General features: G+C 41.4%; 1 protein-coding gene across 1 annotated transcript; it reads right to left on the bottom strand.

Annotated features, from left to right (window-relative positions):
* Positions 1 to 441: 441 nt before the first annotated feature.
* On the bottom strand, positions 442 to 11728 carry LOC145968130 (uncharacterized). Its single transcript, XM_083093383.1, has 10 exons — positions 11000 to 11728; positions 9433 to 9576; positions 8552 to 8697; positions 8158 to 8330; positions 7788 to 8058; positions 7554 to 7676; positions 7267 to 7437; positions 7013 to 7173; positions 6682 to 6932; positions 442 to 6561 (listed from the first exon to the last, which is right to left on the bottom strand). The coding sequence occupies exons 1-10, from the start codon at positions 11058 to 11060 to the stop codon at positions 1538 to 1540; spliced, it is 6525 nt and encodes a 2174-aa protein (XP_082949509.1). The 5' UTR covers positions 11061 to 11728; the 3' UTR covers positions 442 to 1537.
* Between the last annotated feature and the right edge of the window lie 1034 nt (positions 11729 to 12762).

The following is a 12762-nucleotide window of genomic DNA, read 5'->3' as shown; positions in this document are numbered from 1 at the left end:
TTCGTTTTGCGTCCCGTTCTACTGGCTGCTCTCTTTCCCGCTGATTGGTAATGGTGACCCCTCTCCAATCGTCGATTGGCAAGTCGGCTGGTTAAGTAGTGACAAAAGTGACAATTTCTCGGCGAGAAAGGAAAGTAACTTTGAAAATAAAGGACCATCGCGCTTCTTCTGATATCAACAGTTCAAATGCAAAGAGACAAAAGTTTATAAAGAAAAAAACGCTAATCGATCTCTCTTTCCATTTGAGAAAATAGTCTTTAATTATCGAGTTGAAAGTCTAAAAATAAAAATGTGCAAACATATAATTTTTTAAAGAAATAATACATGTTTAAAATAATTATCTATGTTATTTTTCTACAATTTTTGGCTGATAAAGTTTTGCTGAAGTTTTCTAATATTTCAACAAATATATGGGAATCAATTAACAAGTACATTTGCATCTTGGTGTCGTGTAATTTATTGTTTATTAAAATTGTAACAATATTCGATGACATAGTATTCAAAGCGCTGTCAGAATTACAGGAAAAAAATATACATCGATGTTATCGCTAAGTTTCTTTCATTAGCGACTAAATAATATGAATAAATAATATTTTTGCGACAATAGCGATAGAAACGGAAAATTAACATAAATGCATAGCATGAATATAAAATTAAGTTTATTATTTCTCAGGAATGTCATGGAAAATCATAAACACCGAAAAGGAAAGGACAAAATTCGGAAACTATATCAATTATGCGATATGATTATATCATTACGTCAAATAGAAGCCGACATGAAATCTACCTGCGGTAAGAAACGCTTGTTATATTTAATAAAAATGTTATAAAAGAGCGCTATTTTAAATTAAACAAAGAGAATAAGTTTTATTTCTTATTCGACGTTCTCAAGATTTTCTATTTTTAACGCCTCGATAATTTTGTAAAAGCAACGCTATTATTATTTTCATTATTATTTTTGAGCAGATGGATATTTTAGACGATTTATTCAATGTTTACATATAAATTTAGAATATAAGAATATAAATAATACTACTCGACGGTTTTTAGATCGACGCGGGCACGGACTACTTTCACTTTGACAACGCTTTCCCGCAGCCTGCATCTCGATCGCCTTGTACTTAGCCTTCCCCTTACGTCTCGACGAGTTTCAACCTTCTCACGAGTCCATTCTCCGATGTTACAAGATTTATTTCAACGAGATATATCATCGATACTATTCAATGGAAACGTTTAGGAGGAAGGGGAATCTAGGTGTCAAGATGGACTCAAAACAGCCATCAATCGCTTCAAGTACCCAGAGATCAATCCGCGTGAAAGTAAGTCGTTCTATATTTGATGATATATCGCAACATCCCATTGTTTGTGTAATGACGAATCAATCTTTCGAATTGAATTAACACGAACGATCTGAGAAGTGATTTCTAACATTTTTACAATTAAACTTTCGTCTCTGTTTATTATGTACAAAAGAAAACGATCATCATATCATGAAGGTATAAAGAAGACGGCGAGATATAAATGTCTAATGACGAATTTACACTAATAGATTGTCGGCTTGGCAAGCAGGACCCTTACTCGGCCAATTGCACGCGCTCGCTTTCGAGTCGAACGTCAAGTGAATCGGACAATTGAAGATGTGAAGCGTGAATTTTTTCTTCCATTGATCCCAATGGCAGGCGTAGAATTTATTGCAGAGACTAGGGTGTCTGAAGAGGCCTGGCCTGGCGCAATCGGTGGCGCCGTTGATTATTTGATTAGGATCTTCCTCTAGATCGTCCTCGGCGATCGAGTTCGGTGATGAATCGACATCCTTCAATTTCCTGCCAGTTCGAAAACCAAGATGGACCTCGAAAGGTGCGTTACCTGTGGACGATTCGGTACGAAAACCTGGACCGAAATTTCTCGTGCTGACTGTCGTCGAAGGTACGGGTAAGTAAGAGGACGACGGCTGGTTGGTCGACGTTTCGTGCGGGCTAATTTTATAGGGTTGCGCCGGAAAACCGTCATAATCGGTGGTTTCCCCTTCGGAAGAGCCATTCTCGAGATCGACGTAGATCTCGGATGAGTCGTAGTTGGCGAGATCTACCTTGCCCTTCGAAGAGGCGATCAACTTCCTCACTGGACCACGAAGAGTGGCGAAAGGATCAGCTTTGCACGTACACTCCGCTCCAAGCTTGCCTAGAAGAAGCGGATGTAGATCGCTCCACTTCACGATGACCTTGCCCTTGCCTTCGGGAGACTTTGTGGCGACTTCGTACGAAGATGTCGTCGAACCGGGCGACGAGAATTTCTTGGCGTTCGAACCGAATCCTAAGCTCGCAGTGGTATCGTATACGCTTGGCATATACTTCACAGTGCCTCTGTTGTAGTTTGTAATTAATTTGTCAATCTTGTCTCTCGAAATACCTAGGTTTGTCGGAGAGCCGCTAGAGGTTGTTTCTGTGGAAGATGAAAATCCTTGACCGGTGTAATACACGTTGGAAGGCCTGAAGGTAGTGGGCGACATGATCGAGGAAGGACCTTTGTACGCGAACGATGAAGGTTCTTTGTACGTTACCCCGACGTTGTCTGGACGCACAGTCACCTCAGGTACTTCATACCTCGTGGTAGACGCGATTACACCAGGCTTAGTTGACTTTGCTGGAAGATATTCGGAAACTAAAGAAGAACCATAATCCTTTTTGCTGCTGAAATCAGTTTGTTGAAAAGATGATCCTAAATCGATGTTAGATGTTGATATTGATGCAGCTTGCGAACTGCCAATTTGTTGGACAAATCGATCATCGGTTAAGAACGGAATGTTCGAAGGGGCGGTTACTGTCTTGTACCCGGCGTCGATAATAGGTCTGAAGGTTGACACTGGAATCTTAGCCGCTTCAAAGAGAGTCGTTTTATAAATTTCTGGGCGTTTGGTAGTGTAAACTACAGACGAATCTGTCGGTGTTGATAAGCGACGATCGGTCGGCACTGTTGGTATCTTAGATCCAAATGCTACATTGATGCCGCCCGACGATCCACCGTCTACATTAATGCTCGAGAACGGCTTTGGCGACGTAATGGGTAAATTATTCTCAATCGATGAAACTGACGATGGTGTGAACGTTATGCCGCTTGTTCCGAGCTGAACGTTTGGCTTAGGATACGAATAACCGGAAGTAGCTGACTGTACGCGACTCGGCGAAGCTGTCGAAGAATAACCAGGCGGAGTCGAGGTAACAGATAAGTCAGCAGCATTGCTACTGGATGATATCTTTGTGTACCCGGCTCCCTCGAATGCTTTCTCACTGATATTCTCTGGATAAGCAGGTCGGCGCTCGCTTGTGCTTACTGAGTAGCTCCCACCGCCTCCGAGAATGGCAGTAGTTATACCTGTCCTGGTTAAACCAGTTTTCGTGAATCCACTCGGTGTGAAAACGGCCGATGTAGGCGAGGAATACCCTGGCGCGGCTGTAGTCGAACTTTGTGAAGTAGGACCAAAAATAACATTGCTGGTACCTTCTATTCTACCTCCAGGTACGATAGAGTCGGGAAGAGTGGCGCTGGTCGGTCTATAATCCGGCACGTCGCTCTCCGAATATTTGCCAATATCGTAAGCAGTGTTGACGATGCCGCATCCGCCATCAGGTTTGTAGCCTTGAGGACGCGTCGGCGTCAACCCTTCGCCCGGATAACTGCTTGAACATCCTCTTGTTGCAGCACCGCCATGATAAGTTGTTCCTGCTGGCGGTATGTAAGATTTAGCGGTTGAAAATTCGATGATTCCTGGTTGAGCGGCACTTCCTATAGATACTCCAGGAGCGGTTTGTCCAGAAATAACGATACCCGGGGTAATGTCACCTTTCAAATCGACACCGGACGTCGAAGGACCGGACACCGAAATTGCAGGAGTTGGCGAGCCGTATATTAAAGGTCCCGGACTAGCTGATCCGATATTTGCAGTTTTCAATTCGTCTGTAATCACGTATCCTGGTTGTGGTGTTCCGGAAGCGATATATCCAGGTTGTACTCCTCCTGTTAAAATAGTACCTTCATGAATGACAGGGGACGATGTCCCACCGGGAATATTTCCATGCCTGAAGACAGTTCCTGAAGAATCGGTAAAAATATTTCCTTGTACGTCGCTCCCAGTCACGATCGTACCGCCTTTTGGAATATCGTAAGCGGTAGGAATTTCATTGCCGAAAATGCTGATATTCAAATTAGGTCTCACTAAGTCGGGTTTTGCGTAATCTCTTATTACGTCTGATATTCCGGTGTGATTTTTTATTTCAGCTTCTGTTGGTCTAATCAAGGGATAGGTCGGTTCTCCATGTAATAAGAATACGGGAACTGTATATCCTTCCTCGCCGTTATATCTTGTCGAGGAAGCGCCTGCCACACCAGAAGATGGTACACTACCGCTTCCAAAATATCTGCCATCAGTAATCGTAGCATCAGTATGGCCGGAGGCAGCAGAAATTCCTGAAGTTACGGATTTTGAGGCATCGCTACCGAAATGAGTTGCTGAAGAGACTCGATCTGAACTCGTCGAACCTTGCAAAATCCCGCTCGTAGCTTTGGAATATCCCGCACCGATCGATCCTTCATATATCTTTGCAGTTGATTGTCCGCCGATAGCTCCAGGATAAGACGATCCAATGTCAAATGCCGAGCCGGTTTTGTCGAACGACGGTTGACGACTAACTCCTGAATAAATGCCGGTAGGAGCTGAATAACCATCGGCATTAAACGCGCCGGAGCTTGTGTATAAATTCGTCGAGCCGACGTATTTAGGACCGGTGGAATCTACGCGAATATTGACAGATGATCCAGGCGATTCTGTAGATGGGAAGTAGCTCGTTTTTGGATAAGTCACTACTATCGGTTTACTCGCATCAACGCTTCCTGTATATCCGCCCGCTGCAGAGTAACTTGGTTCAGGTCTACCTGAATAAATTGCACCTCCTCCTGTCAAATGACTTCCACTAGCGGTTCCGGAATATCCTCCTGCTGTAGATCCGGAGAAACCTGTAGTAACTCCTCTCGATGGTGCAGTATATCCACCAGAGTATCCGCCATCAATTCTGTATCCAGTGGATCCAGTGCTGCTAATTTTGCTACCCGACGTGGAATATCCCGTGCTACTTTTCCCCGCAGGAGATATCGAATCGACATATATACTGGACGGTCCGGTATACGTCGGAATAGACGATACCGTGCCTCCGTATCCAGGTTTAGAATAATCGACACCAATTGGACCAGACGATCCCGTCGAGCCGACGTATTTAGGACCGGTGGAATCTACGCGAATATTGACAGATGATCCAGGCGATTCTGTAGATGGGAAGTAGCCCGTTTTTGGATAAGTCACTACTATCGGTTTACTCGCATCAACGCTTCCTGTATATCCGCCCGCTGCAGAGTAACTTGGTTCAGGTCTACCTGAATAAATTGCACCTCCTCCTGTCAAATGACTTCCACTAGCGGTTCCGGAATACCTTCCTGTTGCAGATCCGGAGAAACCTGTAGTAACTCCTCCCGTTGGTGCAGTATATCCACCAGAGTATCCGCCATCAATTCTGTATCCAGTGGATCCAGTACTGCTAATTTTGCTACCCGACGTGGAATATCCCGTGCTACTTTTCCCCGCAGGAGATATCGAATCGAAATATATACTGGACGGTCCGGTATACGTCGGAATAGAGGATACCGTGCCTCCGTATCCAGGTTTAGAATAATCGACACCAATTGAACTAGACGATCCCGTCGAGCCGACGTATTTAGGACCGGTGGAATCTACGCGAATATTGACAGATGATCCAGGCGATTCTGTGGATGGGAAGTAGCCCGTTTTTGGATAAGTCACTACTATCGGTTTACTCGCATCAACGCTTCCTGTATATCCGCCCGCTGCAGAGTAACTTGGTTCATGTCTACCTGAATAAATTGCACCTCCTCCTGTCAAATGACTTCCACCAGCGGTTCCGGAATATCCCTCCGCTGTAGATCCTGCAGTAATTCCTCCTGATGCAGTATATCCACCATCGATTCTGTATCCGCTGGATCCAGTATTGCTAATTTTGCTACCCGATGTAGAATATCCTGTGCTACTCTTCCCCGCAGGAGATATCGAACCGACATATATACCGGACGATCCAGTCGGAATAGAGGATACTGTGTTCCCGTATCCACTGGGTTTAGAATAATCGATACCAATTGCACCAGGCGATCCCACGTATCCAGAAACCGCGTCAGCGCCGGAAGTATGTTTCCCGGTGGATCCTGTAAAGTAACTTACTCCATGGACACCAGTGCCGGCTTTAGAATAGTCTATGTTAGAGTGACTCGTGCCAGCCGTGACGGAGTATTCCGGTAAACCACCAGTAATATAACCACCAGTGGCACCTCCCGTAGAACTTCCCGCTGCGGTGTATCCTCCATAATACTCTGTCCTGGTATAAGCCGACCCAGACTCCGAACAAGCCGGGACCAGCCAGGGCCACTCGCATACTAATCTCTTCTCGTCAAACACCAAGCCATACGGACAGCGAAATTCGAACGCCATTAACTGCGATTCGCCTGTCGATTCATAAAGTTGTATGTAACAATAATCTTATTTAAAAATTTTCGTATATTTTTTCAATTTTAAAAATTATATATGATAAGTAACAATAATAATAATGTAAAAATTTAGCGCACCCAAGTCCATGCAAGCGAAGAACCAACGACAGTTTTGCGGATCCGCATAGTAGCCAGGTTGGGAGCATTCGAATCTCTTGGGCGCAACGGGAGCTATCTCGCTGCTACCTGGACAGGGAGAGCCCTGAGGCAAGGAACCCGGCCAGACGCAGACCTCGGTGCGTTCGTCGAACGACAGACCGGCCGGACAATCGAATTCAAAGACGGAATAGTCCTCTATCGCTTGATTGAATTTCACGCAGCGATAGAATCTGCGAAATGATGAGATGACAAGTTTAATTATATCCCTATCTTATCTTGAAATTTAACTTATAGATCGCTGTTTCATCACCTGTTGCAACTTTTAGGATGAACAAAGTAGCCTTGTCTTCTGCAGACAAACTCGGTTTGCGTGTTTTCGCGCACAGCTCTAATGTGTCCTTCCGTATCCACTACACGAACGACGCGAAAGCTGGACGTTTTCGCTTTATTGGGATACGAGAATTGAGTTTGCTGAAATTTAATTGTAACGACTTACAATCTTGGAAAAATAGAATAGACGAAATAATTCGAAAATGAAATATAGAAACAAATTCTCTCGTATACATGAAGATCCTCTTCCAGCGCGTTCAATACGGCTTGCCTCGATTTTCTTTTAAATTCCGTGAAGGAACGATATATTTCTTCCGTCAATGGCATCTCGCACTCGGTTTTTACATCGTTTTTTACATCTCGCACCGCCAATCCCGCCAGATCCCGTAGCAACGCGTATTTCGCCTAAAATTAGATATCTTGTCGTACAAACTGATCAATTTTTATTTGTTTTTAATTTTTTTTTCTATATTAAATTGTAATATTTTTTGGGCAAGCGATTAGCAGATGTGCATATGAACCTTTATTCCAACTGAGATCTTATCCTCGAAAGCGATCCATGTTTTGTTTTGAAATGCATACGGTGCCGTGAGGTCTTCATCTCGTTCCACGGTCCATTCCCCATCATTTATGGCTTCGCAAAGCTACAAGAAGATCGAGAAGTTCAAAAAGTTTAAGGATAGTCAATGTAATCATAGAACAAATTCGTCTTGTTTTAACTGTAGAAAAAATATAGCTAGAAAGGGCGCATGCACCTGTTCACGATCGATAGGTGTAGGTTCCTTTTCCGTAGTTTGCGACCTGGGAGCGTTCTCGGCCTCGTGCTTCAAAGCGAATCTGTATGCATTGGCCGGCAAAGTCACCATAATCTTATGCTTGGGTGCACCTAATTCGCTTATCAAGTCCACCAAGCTGTCCGTGTTTAGCATGTCGAAGAGTCCCATCAAACGCGAAGGGTGAAAGGTGACAAAGGCTTCGTCCTCGTCCGTCATGTAATCCGTTGGCAGTGTAAATAGATCGATATATCTATTAAAAAAATGAAAAATAAAAGTCGACGATTAGTAAAAATTTTTTTCAAAACACTTTGTTGAATGAATAATCATATGTCGACGACAGAATTCTTACTTTACGAGTTCTTTCATGTCGAACTGCTTGGCCAGACCCTCCGGTTTAATAGGTAAAGTCAGAAAGATCCTCTTGTCGTAAGATTTTCGTATCATTTCGTCTCTCAGACTTTTGATGAAATTGTAAAGACGCTCTTTGGAACCCGCTGTCACATTCATTTCCACGCCATCCACCTTGAAAAATTCCTTAATTAATTTGTGTACCGACATATTTTGTTTCACGATTCAATATTTACGTTTTTACATTTCCATTTATTCCTTATTTATTTAGCTATATTTAACTGCTCGATTATTAAAATATATTCAATGTGACCACTTAATAAAGTCATCAAGAAGAGGATAAAATATCGCTTTGAAAAAATAAAACAGTAGCTAGTAAGACGGGTATATTATACCTCATTTATAACGGTGATAATCCGAGCGACAGCTTCCTGCCGAACTATGGTCGAATTTCTGAGTGTCATCTCGGGGTCGTAAATAGAAATAATAAATTGAAGAGGCGGGTGCATCTCTTTCAGGGACTTTTGCAAATCGGCAATATCTGAAATATCATCGATGTCGCATTTATTTCAGAATAAATTCAATTTACAGAATTTTGCGGCAATCTATGCAGTAATCAATTATATCCATCCATTTAAATTTTGTCAAAAATCAAACGTCATTTTTATCTCATAATCGGTGTCTATTTTTCAATTATATCTACTTTTTCGATCGCAAAATATTAAAGGGATCGTGAATAGAAATGACAAATTGAAGAGGCGGGTGCATCTCTTTCAGGGACTTTTACAAATCGACAATATCTGAAATATCATCGATGTCGCATTTATTTAAGAATAAATTCAATTTACAGAATTTTGCTGCAATTTATGCAGTAATCAATTACATCCATTCATTTAAATTTTTTCAAAAATCAAACTTGTTATTTTTATCTCATAATCGATATCTATTTTTCAATTATATCTACTTTTTCGATCGCAAAATATTAAAGGGATCGTGAATAGAAATGACAAATTGAAGAGGCGGGTGCATCTCTTTCAGGGACTTTTACAAATCGACAATATCTGAAATATCATCGATGTCGCATTTATTTAAGAATAAATTCAATTTACAGAATTTTGCTGCAATCTATGCAGTAATCAATTATATCCATCCTATTTAAATTTTTTCAAAAATCAAATGTCATTTTTATCTATTTTTCAATTATATCTACTTTTTCGATCGCAAAATATTAAAACTAATAATGCGTGCATTATCTTTCAGGACGCATTGAACTTACCGGAAACCGAGAGATCCCGGATGTCGTGATGTTGATGCACCAGAGTGGTGCAGCTGCATATGGAATCGGCCAGTAGCTGTGCATCGAGGGCAGAAGTGTAGCAGAGAATCTCTCTGATCGGCGACGTTCTCTTCTTCGGGCACTCTACGACAGAACAAGATCGCTCGTTCGATTTCGCACGTGTCAGACAAGAAGTATGACTTAGCGGAGATGCAGGGAGTTTCAACGGTTGACATCATCGACCGATCACCAGTGCGTTAAGCTGCGATTGTTACTGTACCAATCGTTTTGCATGGACACGCGAGGTCGCTCCTCGTAAAAGAGCGAAGCGGAGGATGATCCGCGGGAGATTAAGCATCCACGGATTATGCGAGATCGATTAATAATCAACGGTCCCGGATACATTGAGGTAATAATTGCGTGTACAATTATCGCGTGACTGATTGAGCGTTAAACGTCGCGTAAAATTGCGTGACGTTCGTGTACTTTTTATTGCATATATAAACATGACTTTATAAATACTGCAGTTGTCACTTACGCGCCACGTGCCACTCGGAATCTTGTTAAAATCGTAAAAATTAGATAGTATTCTCGATATTTGAAGGCAGAAGCAAAAGGATTCGTTTTAACGTATTATGTAACATTTCGTATAAAACAATGCCTTGCTGCTGAAAGCGATCATCTTGACAGATGAGAACAAAAGGCGTTTCATTTCATTCAATTGCAAAACAGATCCATATTAATAGTAGAAGAAGCAAAATGTATTGATCATTACGTCATGTGATTCTTGGAAAAAAGTCAGAAGCTCGAATGTACGCGAGGTCGATGATATAAATGGTATCATCCTTGCTGAGAATGGTTGCTCCGGTCATACGTGTCGTAATTCAACCTTAAAGGACGGTGTATCCGATACGCGTGGTAACGCAATCGGCAGAAGATCGCTTTTTGCATCGTCGATGCGTCCTATTTAGCTCTGTGTGTTGTGTCATGTGCCACGCAATTTTCACTTTACCCGAGAATTACGCGGGGAATATAATTTATGTATATTAATACACATATGTTTACTTGGGTCCATTTCACAAAATTACATCGAAAAAGAAGCGTTCTGTCTTTTGAAGCTTTTCATTTGCATAAAGTCTTTTTATTTCCAGCTAAGATTTATATAAAATTTATATATAAAGCGTATAAAATAAAAATATAAAAATTATTTACGTTCGAACATTTATGTCTTACTTAATAACGTGATGTCTTAACTTAACAAATGTCTGGACGTAAATAATTTTTATATGCCACTGGAAGTGAAAGGCCATCTCGCAAACAAGACCAATGTCAACGATGCCAAAAGAACAACGAATTAAAATTATTAATTATTAATAAAATTCTGGATCATTTCAGAAATGAATTTTAATAAATGATATTCTGAAATATAATAAAATCATTAATATATGAATCGTATGAATATGAAATCTCATGCAAAGGCTGGATTGTTAAATCTATAAATTTTCCTTTGATATAAGTGATAAGTAAATATATAAAAAATACTTTTATCTTCAAAAATTACACTTACTCGTCGTAGTTCCGAGCGCTATGAGCGCGAACGATACTAAAAGAACCTCGCGACCCCTCATTTTCTTCAAGATCAAAAGCACCGAAAACTCACAGTCAAATAAACACACGAGGAATCACCCTTAAACCATTGAACATCGCATCGAGATCCCGTGCAAATCAACAGGGTCTCCTCTATCTTTCGCGCGCGCTCCTTCTCACCCCTTTCTCTTCTCTATCAAGTGGAGGATCCTTCGAGTTCGAGCGCGCGTTTTGCACTGAAGTTTCGGAGGAACGCGTGCTCTCTTAGTAAACCTCACCGGTGTCAGCCGGATGGTAGCGAGGACCAAAGATCGAAAGGGAAGGCATCGAGAGAACGAGCCGAGGAGAGGCGAAAAAAGGGGGAGAGAGACCGGAGGCCATCGGGATATCGATGGAGATCGCGGGTGGGGTTCTGTCCCAGTTCGGGACACTTTCCGCGTTACGCGTTTGATGCACGAGACGAGGCAACGCACGTTTCTCCTTCTTCGCGGAGCCCTTCTTCGTCGGATAAAAATCGAACGACTGCGAGAGAGTCAGCCGCTCGAAAGTTCACCAGGAAACTCAGGTGCCTCTGTCGCCTTAACTGGGATATTTTGGGATCACAATCTAAATGGCGTCTCGAGAGATCTCGAGAAATCTCGAGGGATCTCTCTCAGGAGTTCCTGAGAGATAATTATTAGAAACGCGCGTCGCGATCGCTCGGATCAAACTACCACCGCGGATAATCTCACTCTCTTTGCGAGAGTCTCTTTGTAAAAACGCTCGCTCGCTCGATGTTCGTTGCTATATATGTTAATTGATGATGAATCTCTCTTAAATCTGGACGATTGCGTCATTAAATATCTCGATCACTTTCGCATGGAGCATTCATAAGACCAGATTTATTGAATTTCGATAAATTTTCCTCGTCTTTGCCTAATCTTTTTGAAGGAAAATTTAAGATTAAAGAAAAATAGCTGTGACTTTTATTACGGTTCTCTTGTATTAGGAAAAAATGTCACCTGACAGAATCGTTTTTTCCAGCGTTGATCTCTAGCGAAACCGATATCCATCTTTGTCGTTGGCATCTTATCGTGAGAAACTTACGGCAAAGGCGATCGATTGATTTTGAAATTGTGCGACCAGAAGCCTACAAAATTGACGAACGAGCATGAGATCGAGAAAGGACCACCGGATGAATCAATAACAAGTTTTATTTAACGATATTAGTTGCGGAAGTTTCTGCCATTGCGTCATTTTATTTTATAATCAAGATGATAAGTTGCTTTAAAATTCAGAAACAACAACTCGCACTGCATTCTACGACGTGAATATTCCACTTTAATATTATCATTATATATGAATTATTGATCATATTTCTTATTCTTATTTCCTTGAATTTTCTTTGACTCGCTTAGCGTAATTTACAATGTGTTTTATCAACGTATTAAAATAAGTTTACATAATCGCGGAAAAGCAGCTACCTGCGCATAGTTTATTTATTCGTCACGAGTCATCGAGTGAAATGATTATTCGCGTTAAAGATCTATTTTTGGCCAGGATCGCTATTGAAAAAGATTCTTAATTATAAAATTAATTATATATGTATATAAAATTTTTTTAAATTTTTAACAAAGAATTTGATGTTTTTGAAATCATTTTTTTCAGCCAGTTCTGTTTGACAGTTTTGCAACATATTACGAATTAATTATAAGGAATAAATTAGATCCGCTCTGTCTCGACACACGAGGAATGTTAAAACAC

The sequence above is a fragment of the Camponotus vicinus genome, unplaced genomic scaffold, assembly GCF_025532165.1.
Source record: "Camponotus vicinus isolate PSW18456_S1 unplaced genomic scaffold, iyCamVici1.0 SCAF_3, whole genome shotgun sequence".
Taxonomy (NCBI): domain Eukaryota; kingdom Metazoa; phylum Arthropoda; class Insecta; order Hymenoptera; family Formicidae; genus Camponotus; species Camponotus vicinus.
The sequence above is the reverse complement of the archived record's forward strand: the minus strand, read 5'-3'. Positions and strand labels throughout refer to the sequence as shown.